The sequence below is a fragment of the Pan troglodytes genome, chromosome 13, assembly GCF_028858775.2.
Source record: "Pan troglodytes isolate AG18354 chromosome 13, NHGRI_mPanTro3-v2.0_pri, whole genome shotgun sequence".
Classification (NCBI taxonomy): domain Eukaryota; kingdom Metazoa; phylum Chordata; class Mammalia; order Primates; family Hominidae; genus Pan; species Pan troglodytes.
The window spans coordinates 125,833,165-125,851,104 of NC_072411.2; the positions used below are offsets into that span (position 1 = coordinate 125,833,165).

General features: G+C 38.1%; 1 protein-coding gene across 1 annotated transcript; it reads right to left on the bottom strand.

Annotated features, from left to right (window-relative positions):
- Positions 1-8,328: 8,328 nt before the first annotated feature.
- On the bottom strand, positions 8,329-13,722 carry SCG2 (secretogranin II). Its single transcript, XM_516120.5, has 2 exons — positions 13,601-13,722; positions 8,329-10,612 (listed from the first exon to the last, which is right to left on the bottom strand). Exon 2 carries the CDS (start codon positions 10,596-10,598, stop codon positions 8,748-8,750), a length of 1,851 nt encoding a protein of 616 aa, XP_516120.2. The 5' UTR covers positions 10,599-10,612; positions 13,601-13,722; the 3' UTR covers positions 8,329-8,747.
- Between the last annotated feature and the right edge of the window lie 4,218 nt (positions 13,723-17,940).

Sequence of the window (17,940 nt, forward strand, 5' to 3'; positions counted from 1 at the left end):
CATGATCTGAGTCCTTCTGATAATGCATAAGTTAAATTGCAAAAAATAGCTGGGCCCAGTTTTCACAAGCTTACAACTCCTACCTACCCTCTTCCTGCTAGGTTAGAGAGGTAATTGAACTCTAATGCTGCTGCTACATTTCCTTGGGGCAAAGCTAAAAGACTTGGTAAAGAAAGATACTGAAATCTGGATGAAGAATTTTATTTCCTCCACTAATTTCATTCTGTCAAAATTTAAAATGTCACCAAATCTATATTGATGTACTGTAATAAAATTGTTACTTGATATAACTGGTTTAAAAAATTAATATAATAATTTATATCATAAAATCATGTACTTATCAAGTTTATTCTTTTAGTAAGGCTTTACTTTGTTTCATTCTTCTAGATTCAAAGTTAATCTCTACTCTTCCTATTGCTATGGTCGGCATATCAATTTGGATCAATCATTCAAATCTCATGCTGAAATGTGATTCCCAGTGTTGGAGGTGGGGCCTGGTGGGAGATGCTTGCGTCACGGGGGCAGATCCCTTATGAATGGCTTGGTGCTGTCCTCGCAATAATGAGTGAAGTTCTCGCTCTGAGTTCACTTCAGATCTGGTTGTTTAAGAGTGTGGCACCTCCTCCCCATTTTGCACCCACACTCACCATGTGACACACCAGCTCCCCCTTTGCTTTCCGCCATGATTGTAAGCTTCCTCATGCCCTCACCAAGAGCAGATGCTGGGGCTATGCTTCCTGTACAGCCTACAGAATCATGAGACAATTAAATCTATTTTCTTTATAAATTACCCAGTCTCAGGTATTCCTTTATAGCAATGCAAGAACAGAACAACATACTATTTTCTCTCCTTTTTTCTACCCTCATTCCTTCATCCCCCATTCATTCATTAGGTTAATAACTATTTCCTATGCACTTTCTGTGTTTTGGTTACTGATCTAGAGAGCTGGAGATGCAACAATAAATAAAATAAACAATAACTACCCCCAGAAAGACTACATTCTGGTGATAAAGAAGTAGGTATTAACTTAGATATTATTGTAAGTTGAGAATGTTGGATGTAATAAATGCTAAGGAGAAAACAATTAAGCAAGAAAAGGGAATAGAAAAGGTGTATAGGAATTGAAGTTGACCAAGAAGTCAATATTTCAACTAAGACTTGAAGGAAATAAGGGAGAAAATCATGCAGCTATTTGGGGAGATAGCATTTCTGAAAGAGGAAACAGAAAATGCAGAAGTCTTCAGATGGGGATATGCTTGCCACTTTCAAGAACAGTGAGGAGGTCAGTGCACCTAGGAAGGAGGGTATAATGAAAAAAGTACAAGGAAATGAGTTCAGAGCTAGGTCATGTAGGCCATTGTAGAGCATGGCAATAACAATGGAAAGAGTACAAGGAAATGAGTTCAGAGCTAGGTTATGTAGAACATTGTAGAGCATGGGAATAACTTTCGCTCTCACTCTGTATCCTCTAATCTAGGTTATAATTGGATCACACTAGTTGCTATGTTTAACATATAGGAAAGGTAAGAGTGGAAGCAGGAAAACCAAAAGGAAGATATTTCAATAACTCAAGTGAGCGATGATTATCGTTTATTGCATGTTGGCAACAGTGGGGGTGGTGAGAAAATGAAATGAGGATGTATTTTAGATTGGCAAGACAAGATTTGATGCCGGGTCATGAATGTATTATAAGATAAAGAGCAGTGTTGGGATGAAATAAATGAGTAAGAAAATATGAGTTCCGTTCCGAACAACTGAGAGAGAAAAGTCTGCAAGAGGAGCTGGAATTTTGCCAAGGAATGGGAAATCAGGAATTCTTCTATGGTTATATGACATTTGAGACATCTATTGGACATCCAGGTGAGGTTGTCATCTAGACAGTTGAATATATGAGTTTGGAGTTAATGGAAACATTCTCAACTACACATACTGGACATTGTTGACCAATAGTTGGTGTAAAAGCTGTGAGGCTAGAACTGGATCACCTATGGAATAAGTGTGGATAGAAAAGAGAAGAGTTCCAAGGTCTGGACTCTGGTCTCCAGTGTTTGGCAACCAGGGAGATAAAGATGAACAGCAAAGGAGACTAGAAGAGTAGACACTGAGGTATGGAGAGAACCAGGCATATTTAGTGGCTGGACACCAGGCGCAGAAGGTGTTCAAAGGTAAAAAAGGTGACAATATAGTCTAATGCTGCTAAGTCAAATAAGACAGGAACTTGGAATTGGCCATCAGATTTGGCAATATGGAGGTCACCTTTTACCTTGGCAAGAGCCATTTCTGTGAAGAGGTGAGGTCAAAAGCCAGACTGAAGGGATTTAAGAATGGGAAGAGAGAATTTGGATGAGGACACACAACTCTTTACAGGAATTTTTCTGTAAGGGGAAGAGACATGGAGCAGTAGATGTAGGACATCATGGGGTCAGGAGAGGGTTTGTTTGTTTGTTCAGCTGGTTTTGCAGATGAAAGAAAGCAGCCTATTTGTATGCTCATAGGGATGAATCAGTAGAAAGGGGAAAGTTGATTCAACAAAAAGGGGGAACTTTACTGAAACAAGGTTCTAAAGTAAGCAAGAGGACAGATGTTAATAAGACAGGAGCACAGACCAGTCACCTCCCTTCTCCCCCAAAAAGGAATCAGGAAAGCAGAGAGTGTATTGCAGATGCAGGTAAGTGGTGCAAAGTGGAGATGGGCATCTGTACATCTCTTCCTTGGGGTTGCTTTATTTTTTTAGTGAAACATGAAGCCAGATAAGCATTTGAGAATATGGATTGTGCAGACAGTGCTGGATATTTTCAGACAGCAGGAAAAGTGTGATATTATTGCCTAAAGAGTGAGAGACTGAATAGATGAGGGGTGTATGAGGATTATGGGTCAGCATTATGGTCCACTTGAGGGCAGTGAGCAAGAATTTAAAGTGAAATCAGTCAGTGTTGTTATGTCTTGCTTCTGCTATGCTCAGTTGTAGGAGAGAAGGTAAGATGGGTTGGAGAATTGGACTTAACTAGAGTAGTTTAGTAAAGAGAATGCAATGGAACATGAGAGACAGAAGAGAGTTAAAACGTTTACAAGGTAGTGATTATAATGACTCATGATGAAATTTATGCTTGACAAAGTGGGTGATGAAGAATAAAAGAGATGACAGAGAGTGGAAATATGGCAGGATGCCTGGATTCAATTTTGGGGGTGGAGGGATTATTAAAACTGAAGTACCAGAGGAAGCACACTGACAATAAAGAAGGTGATTGATAGAGTGAAATATTTGGAATTGACATTTAGGATAGTTATTGGTAAGGAAAAGATCAGGGGCATAACCATGTAAGTGAAGACCTGATAGAAAAATGGAGGCTGGGCTAGAAAAACGGAGGCTGGGCTGGAAAAATCATCTTATGCATATTGAAATCAACAAACGTTAAGACAGAAGCAGTGCTAGAAAAAGCCACAGTGAGCAGGCATTGCTACCTTCAGGAATGAGGTGAAGTGACCTGGGACAGCAGATGACTGCATCCGCCAGTAGTAATGGTTGATGGCAAGAGATTCAGCATTGGATATTTTTTCTCTTTTATTTTATTTTTTTATTATACTTTAAGTTTTAGGGTACATGTGCACAACATGCAGCTTAGTTACATATGTATACATGTGCCATGTTCGTGTGCTGCACCCATTAACTCGTCATTTAACATTAGGTGTATCTCCTAATGCTATCCCTCCCCCCTCCCCCCACCCCACAACAGGCCCCAGTGTGTGATGTTCCCCTTCCTGTGTCCATGTGTTCTCATTGTTCAATTGCCACCTATGAGTGAGAACATGCAGTGTTTGGTTTTTTGTCTAGAATGGCAATCATTAAAAAGTCAGTAAACAACAGGTGCTGGAGAGGATGTGAAGAAATAGGAACGCTTTTACACTGTTGGTGGGACTGTCAACTAGTTCAAACATTGTGGAAGTCAGTGTGGCGATTCCTCAGGGATCTAGAACTAGAAATACCATTTGACCCAGCCATCCCATTACTGGGTATATACCCAAAGGATTATAAATCATGCTGCTATAAAGACACATGCACATGTAGGTTTATTGTGGCACTATTCATAATAGCAAAGACTTGGAACCAAGCCAAATGTCCAACAATGATAGACTGGATTAAGAAAATGTGGCATATATACACCATGGAATACTATGCAGCCATAAAAAAGGATGAGTTCATGTCCTTTTTAGGGACATGGATGAAGCTGGAAACCATCATTCTCAGAAAACTATTGCAAGGACAAAAAGCATTGGATATTTTTATGGAAGAGAGAAAGAAACTGTACTTTAAGCAGAAGAAAGGAGCAAGAAAGGGGGATGCAGGGAAAGCAGCAACCTTAGAGGAGAGGTAGGTTTCCCTTAGAGCAAGAAGTTGAAGAGAGTATTCATAGAAGAGGTTGAGGATGCAGGGTGTCATGCTTATGACTAACCTTGAGTATCAAAGGGCATGTTGAGAAAGGTTATAGCATAAGGGAAGAAGGAGAAGTTTGGGTCCATGTAGTTCTCTAGAGGGACAGAACTGATAGGACATATATATACATATATGAATTTATGAAGTATTAACTCTCACAACCACAATAGGCTATCTGCAGGCTAAGGCACAAGGAGAGCCAGTCCAAGTCCCAAAACTGAAGAACTTGGAGTCTGATGTTCAAGGGCAGGAAGCATCCAGCATGGGAGAAAGATCTAGGCTGGGAAGGTAGGCCAGTCTAGTTTTCACGTTTTTCTGCCTGCTTTATATTCTAGCTGCACTGGCAGCTGATTAGATTATGCCTACCTAGATTAAGGGTGGGTCTGCCTTTCCCAGTTAAAATGACTCAAATGTTAATCTCCTTTGGCAACACCCTCACAGACACACTTTGCATCCTTCAATCCAATCAAGTTGACACTCAGTATTAACCATCACAGTCCATGAAGGTGATATAGAAAGTTTAGGGAGGTTTGAGTGTGAGAGAAGAGAGTAACTTAAAAGTCTTGGTATAAGGCCAGGTGAGGTGGCTCACACCTGTAATCCCAGCACTTTGGGAGACCGAGGCGAGCGGATCACGAGGTCAGGAAATCGAGACCATCCTAGCTAACAAGGTGAAACCCCGTCTCTACTAAAAATAAAAAATAAAAATAAAAATAAAATTAGCCAGGCGTGGTGACCGGCGCCTGTAATCCCAGCTACTCTGACAGGAGAATGGCGTGAATCCGCGAGGCGGAGCTTGCAGTGAGCCGAGGTCGCACCACTGCACTCCAGCCTGGGCGACAGAGCAAGACTCCGTCTCAAAAAAACAAAACAAAACAAAACAAAAAGTCTTGATTTAAGGCCAGGCGCGGTGACTCACGCCTGTAATCCCAGCACTTTGGGAGGCCGAGGCAGGCGGATCACGAGGCCAAGAGATTGAGACTATCCTGGCCAACATGGTGAAACCCTGTCTCTACTAAAAATACAAAAATTAGCTGGGCGTGGTGACATGCTCCTGTAGTCCTAGCTACTTGGGAGGCTGAGGCAGGAGAATCGCTTGAACCCAGGAGGTGGAGGTTGCAGTGAGCCAAGATTGCACCACTGCACTCCAGCCTGGCAACAAAACTCCATCTCAAAAAAACTCAGCAAAACTCCATCTCAAAAAAAAAAAAAGTCTTGTTATAAAGGATACAATCAGATTAGTCCTAATTATCCCCAAGCGGATGGGAGGACACGCTGTGAGTGAAAAGGGGAAGGAAGGGTCAGTAGGTGGGGGCTTGCCAAGAACATAAAGTACCAGGCTCCTATCTGATTCCTACTGATGGAAACAAGGACTCTTGCAAGGGGGCCTGTTTTAATGAACATGCAGTTTCCTTCTCTTCCCACAAGTAGCCTGCAGTGGGTGTCTGCTTGGAGGTCTGAGCTACTCCTGACTTCTAATGAAGGAGGGTTCTGGGCAGGGACAGGGACAGTGTTGCCCTAATTGCAACTAATTTGTCATCTACATCTTTGAATTATACTTAGAGCTTAATTTCTTACGCTAGGGAATTACATACTAAAGTACTTATGAAAAAAAAATTTTGGATCAGAAGTAAGTAAGCCTGATGAGTCAATAGTTGAAGATACGGTAGTACTGCAAAAAGGCAAAGGTGCTTGCTGACTGATGCCTAACGGAGGTCGGGGAAGAATATGTATCTCAAATTAATACATCTTCTCAACTGCCAATCCTGATGCCTGAAATGTCTCCATTAGAGAATCCTGGAATTTCAGACCTAACTGAGGTTTTAAGAACAAAGCAGCATGGTGTAGCCAAGAGTGCAGGCTTTGGCATACTCCTGGTTTGTGTATAAATCTCAGATAGGAGCCTCATCTGCTGTGTCGTGTCAGTTTTACTGCTTTCCTTGCCTGACCTCTCAGTAAACTGTTTAAACATCACAGTGAAGGCAAATTTCTTTTTGGTAGAGATGCGTATGTCAAGTTCTTATTTCTGCTTAGGGCTACCATGGAAATATTCACACAGTTGAGTTAGGATCTGAGGAACGAGTTATATAGCATGACATAGAAGACTGGACAGAGTATACAATGGGTGGAAGGTGTGTGGATGCCTGCAAAGCATGGCATATAAATACGTTCTCTAAACTTTAAGCAACATAAGTATCCTAGATCTCTCCACTGGAAGGAGCCCCACTTTGTTCCCCGGCCTCCCCCCATACCTAACTCCATGTATGATAAAGCATCAGACCCACATGGAAGGGTGCATGCCTGAGAGTTATGGTTAGTTGTGGGTTAAAGTCCACCTCACCACTAACCTGCTGTACAAATGAAGCAACTTATTTTACCTGTCTGAGCTTCCAAAGCTACAAATAACATCAATCTCAGAAGGCTATGTAGAAAGTGAATTGTAATAACCTGTGAGAAAGCTCCTTCTGCAGAGCAGCCACTCCGTAGTGTCCAATTTATAACACTAAATTGTCAGGGAGAAACCCCCTATCTCAAGAGTATTTGAGAGTAAAGTCTACATATTAGAAACACCGTAGAGATAATTGCTTCTAAGTTCTCGCTCACTTGCAGATTCTAGAATACCACAAAATTGCATGATCAATGGACAGAAAAGAATCTGGGCAAAATTATAAATTACAAAACCTACATTCAATGTTTTCCCCCAAAGCATCCAGGCTCTGGGACTGCCTTATGACAGTTTAGCCTTTTGATAGTTCAGGGATGGTCCCCCAGACACACGCACACACACGCACATGATGCACATACACACATACACACACATGTCCTTTTTTGGAAGTGACCCATACTAAAACCTTGGGAGCTTCTCACGATTCAACCCCGATGTCCATTCCTCGGTTGAAAGGGCACTTCCCAGAGTGGCAGTGTAGTGAAGTGGTTGAGAACACAGATTTGAAAACTCATAATGCTAAGTGACTTTGGGAAAATTATTTAATCTTTCTAAGTTTTATTTTTCCTATTGTAAAAGGGAGGGGGAAGTTATAGAGTAAACAAATTATAGTTTATAATTACAAATTATAGACTAAACAAGGCAAAGTTTGTACAGTGTTTAGTATAGAGCCTGTAGCACAATAAGCATTCAAAAAATAAAAGCTATTGTTTATTTCCTTGTTTATGACCATTATTGTTTTGTTGCTCTGTGCATTTTCTTGCTGATGTTGTGTTGATTCTCTGTTGATGTGTTAGGTGGCTGACATTGCACTAAAGTGATGTGTGCTGTAATAACCATGCACTTCTTTGCCCATTAGGGCAGAAGATGGGGCTGGTCGTTCCCACTGCTACTGTGCTTCTTCACTTACCTAATGGTCAGTTTGGGGGTCCTTTGGCCCCTCTCAAGTCACATAAGGGAGGCAACAGCCTTGTCTTCTGGAGACCAACATGACCTGGGAATAGACAAGTTCCTTTCAAGTCTGTAGTCATTTTTGATTGCCATCTATGCAGCCTTTTCCTTTTCTTTCTGTTTTTGTTTTGATGGCTGCCTATGGGTATTGGAGACTTAAATTTCTTTTACTTATATAAATCAAGAGTAAAAAAATACCTAAAACAAAGACTCTATCGATTATATATTTGAGGAAAACCATGGGCAAGCATAAGGAAAACCATGGGCAAGCATAAGAATGCAGCATTCTGCAAGCAGGTGCCATGAACACATGTATAAAATTCATTACTTCTTACCTGAATTGTCTGGTGAAGATGATTTTCTCTTTTGGCTTCATACTGCTTGCTTCATAGACATTGTCTCTGGTTTTCCATAATTAAGAGTCCAAAGTTGTCCAGAAATAACATTTATTAATCAACAGTAAAACACACAATAGAAAAGGCCTTATAAATAAAACTATATATTTATAATGCTTTATTTTTTTGGTCCAGTACTCCACAAAACACTACAGACAGTAACAAAATAATTCAATAAATATTAAAAACTTTCAATAGAATTATAGGACACTTTTTATCATATGTGAGCATCAACAATGCCACAGCCATTAGATACACTATTAAACACAGTCATAGATATCTTTCTTGAATAATGGACATAATAAATTTTTTATCAAGGAGTCATAACATTTACACGTATCCATACACAAGATAACAGCTCAGAGGAAATGAAGCAGACTCCCCAGTGACCTGGTTTCATCTGCCTGTACATCATTTAAAGATATTACAGTGTTAACAGGATAGAAGTCAACACACTAAAGAGAAATGTTGGGATTTGCTTGGGGTGGGAGGAATGAAAGTAGGGTAATTAATGAAAGCAGCTTACATATTTTCCATTGCTCTCTTAGCAATATGCTCCCTTCCCTTTTCTGCCTTTTCTTGGTTGAGGTATTCCAGCACTTTCATTAACAGATCTTCATCCAAGTACTGCCTATTTGGGGTATCATCATTCTTCGGGGGCCCCACAGGGAACCTTTTGCTCACCGGGGCCAGCTTGTCAGTCTCCTGAGAGCTGCCTTGATTCAAATGCTCTTTGATGGCCTGCTCAATTTGTTCCTCTTCCTGTAGGTCATCTTCAGATGAGCCTTGACCAGGAACTCGCTTCACTTGGTTTGAATTAATGATCTCAGGGTATTTAACTAGCATCCTGGCCAAGTACTCACCTAATTCTTGATCCTTGTCGTTCAGGTTTTCATATGCCATCTGTCTGTTTTCAACATATGGAATCCAGGCAGCTTTGGGAAGCTGGTTCGATCTAGATCTTCCAGGACCATAAGGGAGCCTTGGCAGAACTTTCTCCTGGTTATATGGATTGGGAAAATACGAAGTTTTCTGATTTGCTGCACTCTCCATCCCTAAAAGATTTAAAATATCCTCAACACTGAGCCCGTCTGGTAGGGCCTCAGTCCCAGCACGACCAGGTGTTTTAGGGTAGCCACTCTTGGAGAGCATCTTATTTTGGAACAGGTCTGGATGGTCTAAGTCAGCCTCTGAGATGTCATCTAGGTCAACAGGAAGGTCAAGCTCCCGCTCCGGTTCCACTGATCCATTCGGCTTCTCCCCAGTTTTGAGCATCTCAATTAAGTCTTCTGGGGGTATCTGTAAATTCCTTGAGATTTCAATCAGCTGATAAATAGACTGAGAATCAAGAGGTTTCTCAAAAAGCCTGGTGGCCCTTTCCCCATTTTGCCCATTCTGTAACCTCCCACTTCCTGCAGCATTTACTAACCTTTTCAAATAGGCAATTACTTTGGAGACATCATCTGAGAGTTGGTCTTTACTCTCTTTCCGAAGATCTTCTTCCTGGATGCCAAGCTGCCCTGAGCGTTTCATCTCATCATTGATTTGTTCATTTTTTTCTATATTCTCTTTGCTGTCTCTCACCTCTTCCTGGGTTTGACTCTCTATTTTCTCCTCTACTGGGTTCCAATCTTCTCCCCCCACCACATCTTCATAGGCAATGTTATTAGCCTTGTAGATATCATCATCATCCGTATAAAGTTTTTGCTCCTCATCCATCCTCTCACGTTTCTGGTTGTTTGGTCCTGTCAGTTTCCCCAGCTCTTGGAAGACAGATTCCAATGTAGCAAGGCTTTGAGGAGTATATTGTTCCTCCACTATTTCATTTGTGCGTTTAAAGGGGTTATCCCTGGAATTCTCTTCATACATAGGAGGGAATTGCATGTGCTTAAGCTTTCTTTCTGGCCACTGCTGTGTCTCATAATCATCACTCATGTCCATTGGAAAGTTCTTTTCTGAATTCAAGGCATAGGGCTTATTTTCTTTTGGTGCAGACTGAGGCTCATTTTCAGCCTGTCTCAAAGCTTCGAGTATTATTCTCATCCAGTCTTCTTCACTCAGTGAATCCCTCTCGGGCAAGTGACTTTCATCGCCATTTTCTTTTTGCTGAAGGGGGACAGAGACACCTTGGTAGGGATTATAATCTGGGCTGCTTTCTTCCTTATGAGCCTGTTGTCGGAGCTTTTCTATGTACTCCAAAGCCCTGATCATTTCAGGACTGGGAAACTTTTGGACATTTTCCAACCTGAGGTCTGGTTCTTTCTGAAGCAGCTGGTTTCTCTGAAATGAAGCTGCTTCAGCCCCAGAGATGAGGAAAATTAAAGGGATAAGAGACAGGGCTGCTCCAAGCCAGTGGGTCTTTGCTTCAGCCATGTCTGAAAGATTTCCTTAAAACATAAAAAATATGAGTTAACACAAATGAAACAAACTAGAAGACACTATAGCAAAACAAATAATTGATCATTGAGGTGAGGAAAAAACATAGTAGATATTATTTCACATTAAGCTTAGGATAACTCTTTTTAAAAATTCATGAATATTTTCCACATGATTCCCACAAGCAAACCACAGGAATCTTTAACAAAATTATTACTCATTCACCAAAAACTTGCATAGCATTCTCTTAGTTAAAACAACAGCAAAAACACTGATATGAGATTTCTCAAATTTTATTTTTTCATTTACAGAACTTGTAGTTTGATGTTTAGTACATGTTGTTTCTTTATAATAAAGCAGCAAATACTTCCCAAGATGTTTTAATTATTTTATATATTGAAGTCTATTGGCAAAATAATGTGTTGGCTTAATTTAAAACATGCATGTAAACATACACACCCACAAATTATGTCCTTAAAGTTGTGTCAAAAAACATGTGGTTTATTTCCTGAAATGTCCATCTAATTTTGTTGCTGAAACACAGCTGCAGTTACATGACCATATATGACAAAGTAATACTGTTATATGTCAATCATACCGAATTACCTTCTGGGGAGTCCTATCCAGATATATTTTTCAGAAATAACTTGTTCTCAATCTGATACCAAATCCAATGATCCATAAATAACCTCCAGAACACGGGTCTTCTCAGATTCCAGCCAGTAGACTAAAGCAATGAAGTTTCTTTTTGTGTGAACGTGCTAAACCAATAAAGTGTTCTAAAATCTCTTTGCTTCATATTTCTTCTAATAATTTATATTATGACTGTTTGCAAAATGCAATTGTGGTTATACTTTTCATCAGCCTTCAAGAGTGTATAGTAAATAATAACAGATGCTATAGAGAGAACATAAGTTTTTTTAGCTAGTCTATTTCTGAACTTGTGAGTGTTCAGATTCAGTTTGTCTTCTGTCTGTGTCTATTTTGGTATGGACCTGTGAAATCTTAAATCACTCACACTGTTTAGAAAAATCTTAAAATAACCACTATGTAAATCCCAATTCAAATAAACACAGATGATGTGCTGAATTCTTCCTACTTAAAAATCTCCATTCATTTTTTTCTCCAATGCCTTAAAATCTTACATAGGAATTATGAAGAGGATTAGTTTTTATGTGTTTTACATTTAATATTGCTAACATTGAAAAAACTATTTTAATATTGGCTATTTTGTTGTAAACAAAATGAATGTAAGAGGAGTTTACAAGTTTGTTCATATCTTTACCAGATCATGGTTTTGTGATAGATAAGCTAAGTTATATGTATACAATTTTCTGTTAGCTTAGACATCAATTGTAGAAAATACCATTGTTCACAAGATCATATTGATGATTTTGTTTCCAGTTTTTTAGAGCCCGATAATGGCTTAGTTATGAAAACATTTTAGCATACGTATATACCTATTTAAATGATTCACGTTTACCAGAGTACTTAATTTATTGAAAGAAACATCTTGAAAGGCATTTGAGAGGATACTTCCAAAATATTTATTATAAATACATGTTTACTATAAGTAATTTTATTCATAAAATAATGAGGTTCAAATAAAAATACATTATGCACTCTTGTTTATATTATTTCAGGATTAATGTAGCTTTGGTAATCAACTTTCAACATTGGCATTTGAAATAATAATCTTAAAAACCTTATTGAACTTATTTTTTTTGAAGCCACAATACTGAAATAGTCTTAACATGTGGATTATATGCTCATCTTTAAAATCATTATCTTGGAACTGCACTTTGCTGTAAAGTTGAAGCAGAATACTCATTGCAGTTGTTTAAACCACAGCCTAACAAGTGCTACCCTTTGCTTAACTATTCAGCTTCAGTTTGAATGACATAGTTATTGCCTTTGAGTGAGACCCAAAGGATTCTTTTCCCAGGTAGCAGCTCTTTCAAGTAGTAAAGATGTTTCAACAGCTCTACTATTCTATATAGGGTTTGATTTAAAATTGAATTTTCTGAAATCCAAATAATTAGAACATTATTTTTCCCCTGATAGCTATCATTAAAATCTCTCAAGTTAAAATGTCTTTTCTGTTGAATTCAGACTAGAGCATTGACACATGCAGGTGACTATATGTAATTTAAGCAATTCAACTAGTTGGGATACAGAAAAAATGAAATACTTGTCCCAGACAAAATCTTTAGCAACATATTGAACATCCTCTTTAAATCAAATTATAGTAATAACAATAACAATTTACAAAGTTATGAGTATTTTCATCATGTATTCAAAATGATCATTTCTCTGTAATTCATGGTCACAGCCAAATTATAACCCAAGATAATATTTTGCCCTGGAAAAACGAAGAATCCAGTGTTCAGGAAAATCCTAAGTTAACATCTTAGAACAAAAATTAGGAGATAATAATGTAAGCTCTTTCAAATATACAAGTTCAGAAAAGAATGTTATGTGGTTAGTTAATTCAGAGCTCTTGTAAGATAAATATCAAAGAAAAAAAACCTAGTTCCAAAATGGGTTGCCTTTATGACTAACATGCTTGACAGCCTTTGCATCATTGGAAACCTACTGTTAAGAATATTAAACATATAAATTATACCCCTGGCTTCGTATCTGGCTCTTAGTGGCAGAAATAATAAATTTTGGAAAGAAACAAGATATTGGGCTTGGTTAACTTTACATTAATCTGTGTGTTGACACTAAAATCCTTAACTTTTTCACTCTTTTTTATATGATTATCTAAGTAACATTCTGGTTAGTAAATATCCAACATCAAGTAGTATAAAGCATAGACCCGATCATGTATATACACATATGTAGTGTCCTTACATTGGCTGATGAGCAGCAGGTTGCTATTCAGTTATCCTATCGACATAAGCTTGCCAAACAGTCTTTTTCTTCTCAGCTAGGAATTAAAAGAAGAGCATGCAATTTGGAACTTTCCAATAAATCAAAGAGAAAAGCAGCCTTACCTCTTTTTGTTTATATGGCAGAGGAGCTCCACAGCATATTCCTCCCCGTTCTCCGGGCGAGCTTCTCGGGCCGTTTCAGCACACGGACAGCTCCTCTGCTTATAGGGAGCCGCTGCGCCTGACTCCGCACTGCCACACTGACGTCACCGGGTTCAGCCACAAACCCCAGCACAAGCGAGGTTTTTCAAAGAACCAAGAGAAAATAATCACTTTATATTTTAAAAAAAAAAAAAAAAAGAAAGAAAGAAAAGAAAAGAAAAAAAAGTTGCATGCTTACGCCACCTGTCTTTTTGTGGCAAAAATTGCAGTTTTCCTTTTTCTTTTATCAAAATCTTTGAGACGGAATAAACTGCTCTGCACGATTTCTCTTACAAAGAAAGAAATGTGTGTCAGACAGACGTGGCTAATTGCAAGACAATCTCATCTATGTTCTAGCAACTTGTTATAATAGTTTCTTGGTGTCACTGTTGTAATTGTTGTCGTCATTGTTGTAAGAAAGTTTTACAGACAAGGATTATTTTTTCATCTTTGCCCACAAAGAAATTACATTACCATTTCCTGTTATAACCAAGATGAATGGAGGACACATTATAAATATGAAAGGCCATATTTCTTATCATGACCACAGCCATCATTCTTTTAAAATCATATTTATTTGAATAAAACAGAGAGTTATCTCTCTTTTATATGAGAGCCAACTTTAATAGCTTATATAGTTTTTTAAATGGGTATTTATAAGACTTCAAGCTTAGTAGTTAATAATTCTTTATATCTCTGTTACTGTCTTTCACAATATCTGATCTCAGAAAGGGAAGCTCAGAAGTTGAGTGCTGATGAAAATACTTTCATCTACTTAAAAAAAAAAAGTCTTTTCACTGTTTGGGAAAAATGTGACACATACGTAACTAGAATTCATTTGCAATCGAAAGGAAGTTGTACTATAAATATTTCCCTTCTCCTGTTGAATCAGATGAGTTGAATACCTTCCATGAATGTGAACAATCCAGGGAACAATACAGCAATTAACTTTCAACCTCTCAGATTTATAATTCATAATCATTCCTCTGCCTTACCAGATAACCTGATTATATATTTCAATAATTTATATGGATATAAATTTTAAACTTTATTTTATTAAAGATATGAGTTTCTAAAAACTGTATATGTTGACATATACTTTAAGAATGCAACAGAATCTTGCCATATAAGAGATCCCATGTGTTTCTGCTAAATGAACAATCAGCCACTGACTCAATAAATTGTAATACCTACTAGGTGCCAGATACATTGCTAAATGCACAATTGTTAACTAATACAAAAATAAGTGATTTTTTTGCCTTTGATGAGCCTTTCAGCTAATGGGGATGACATGCAAATAAACACATAATTTTCATATAAATTGGAAAGCATCAATAGAGAGGTTAGCTAGCAGTGTTTGGGACCATTTGGATAGCCAATGGGTTCAACCTAGAAATTCAGGGGGAAACAATGTCCTGGAATAAAAGGCCTATGCTGAGATTTCTCACTATCAGGTTTTCTTACAAGGATTTCTGACTATGTTAGTACTTTTGAATTCCTCGAAAAAATAGGAAATGGCTTAAAGTCTTACAGAAAAAATCTTGGAAAAATGTGCCTCTTAATTCTCCCTATTTGGTTTTCCTAAACGACTAGGAGATCATCATTTGTGGATTGATATGAATTCATATACACTCAGACTGGGGTTATATGGCCAATTCATCCAACAAATTTTGCCTCATAGTGGTTTTTTAGGGCATGATCAAATGCTGGGTTGAAGAGACCTAAATATGACCCATTTCTCAAGCATCATCTCAATGACACCAGCTCATTCACTGACATCCTTAGCTAAGATTGCCTTAAATCTTGACAAAGCCCTGGCTAGCTGCTCCAAGTTTGACCTAATTTTCTGTCCAGCAGTTCTGTGTGACCAGTTCAACTAACCAGTATCAACGCAGCTTTAGAAAACTCTGCAATTATTCTTAAAATGTTGAGTTTGTTCAGCATAGGTCTCAAAAGCCCTCCAGAAAGTCATCCTGGCTAGGCTAATTCATTTATGTGGAACTAAACTTTTTGGCAAGAGCCAGAAGCTACGGTTCTTCTAAAGCCCCAGAGTCAACATCTTGCCTGGAAATATCTTCAACCATCCAAAAGACATGCAAAACCTCATTCAAAATCTCCAAGTAGATGTGAGATGCCAGGAGGCTGTTGCTGGGATGGATTGGCTCCACTAGGCTCAAGATGTGGGTAGAACAATAAGCCATTGTGGGCTATTGAATTTCTGCCTATCTTATGAGACTATGATAAATACCTCTCACTTACTGAGTTCTGTTATGATCCAAGCACTGTACTTGGAACCTAATTTAATCCTCCTGACAACCATAACAAGTAGGTATTTTTATCTCCATTTTACAGATGAAGAAACTAAAGCTCAGAAATAAGTAAGTTGCCCACTATTTTCTGACTTATAATTGGTAGAGCGAGAATTTGAATTTAAGTCCATTCTATGATATTTCTACAATAAAAACTATGATTCAGACACTGCTAGAGATGGAAATACAGAAATAAATATGGGATGGATTTAATCATTAAAGACCCAAGTCCAGAATTTAGTTTCTTTGACAAAAACCCCCAGTTGTCCAGTTGCTTTTCCTGGTCTAAGAAAAGCAAAGGCATAGGCCGGGACTTCTATTTGGGGCAGCACCAATGGAAAGCAAGAATAAACATTAGATCACAGCCCTTGATGCTATGGGGCATACATCTTCCAAATAAGAGAGCAGTTGCTGAATTAGGAAAATTCTATTCACCAGCCTGTTTTTTCAAAATCAAACTCCCCAAACATATTTTTTAACTTTCAAGTTCAGGGGTACATGTGCAGGTTTGTTACATAGGTAAACTTCTGTCATGGGAGTTTGTTGTACAGATTATTTCATCACCCAGGTATTAAGCCTACTACCCATTAGTTATTTTTCCTGATCCTCTCCCTCCTCCCACCATCCACACTCTGATAGGCTGTGTCATTCCCCTCTTTGTGTTCATGTATTCTCATCATTTAGCTCCCACTTACAAGTGAGAACATATGGTATTTGGTTTTCTGTTCCTGCATTAGTTTGCTAAAGATAATGGCCTCCACCTCTATCCATGTCCCTGCAAAGGACATGATCTCATTCTTTTTATGGCTGCGTAGTATTCTATGATATATATGTGCCACATTTTCTTTATCCAGTCTGTAATTGATGGGCATTTAGGTTGATTCCACACCTTTGCTATTGTGAATAGTGCTGCAATGAACATACACATGCATGTGTCTTTATAATAGAACAATTTGTATTCCTTTGGGTATATAACCAATAATGGAATTGCTGGGTTGAATGGTAGTTTACATCTTTGAGGAATCGCCACACTGTCTTCCACAATGGCTGAACTAATTTACACTCCCACCAACAGTGTATAAGCATTCCTTTTTCTCCATAACATTGCCAACATCAATTTTTTTTGTTTTTATAGATTTTTCTATGTGTTATATTTAACATATTTCTAAAAGTCATTAATTTTTTGCCAGTAGTTATTTGTTCTAAAGGGAGCTATTTCTCAAATAGAAATGTATTTGGAGAAGAATTTAAAATGATATATATATACACACACATATATGTACACACACATATATATATATCAATAGTTTGTTGATGTAAAATATTTTAGAGCATGTATAAAACATTAAAATAACCTATAAATCTTTGTATCACTGAACCTGTTTCAAGGAATGATTTAAACATGCCTTACAAAATTTTAATTTTCTTGTTAGGTCTAAATTGCCAACTATCATCACCACCAAGAAACGAATCTCTATATTGTGAAGGTTTTCAAAATAATTATGTACTATGTATGATAATGGATTTTTAGAAAATTAGCTTGCATCCTCACCAGGGTGCTGTTAATTTCAAGTTAATCATTCACAATTTAACGCTAAGTAATTAGAACAGATGAGTTTGTTTTTATGACCGGATTTTCTTAAATCTTGGTCATTTTATTCTTTGTTATTCAATTTTATATTTTATCTAGACAAGATTTTGATTTCTATCATTCATACAAGCAATCCTCTACCTTAGTAATCTTTTCATTTGAAACTTCTCGCTCTTACACTCCATTACACTTCTCATTTTGTTTCAATTTATATGGAAGCAATTGAGATCCAGAAGGCCAATGTATCTTGTTTCTCCTTTTTCTCTTGTCTGCTTCTTCCCTGTCTCTGCCTCCCTGCCTGCCCTTCCCTCCCATGGAAGATCAGATTCTCACGGAGGAGTCCAGGTGCAGCACGCTTCAGC

Coding starts and splice junctions, on each gene's coding strand:
- SCG2 (XM_516120.5), bottom strand. CDS start 10,598: ATGGCTGAAGCAAAGACCCACTGGCTTGGAGCAGCCCTGTCTCTTATC.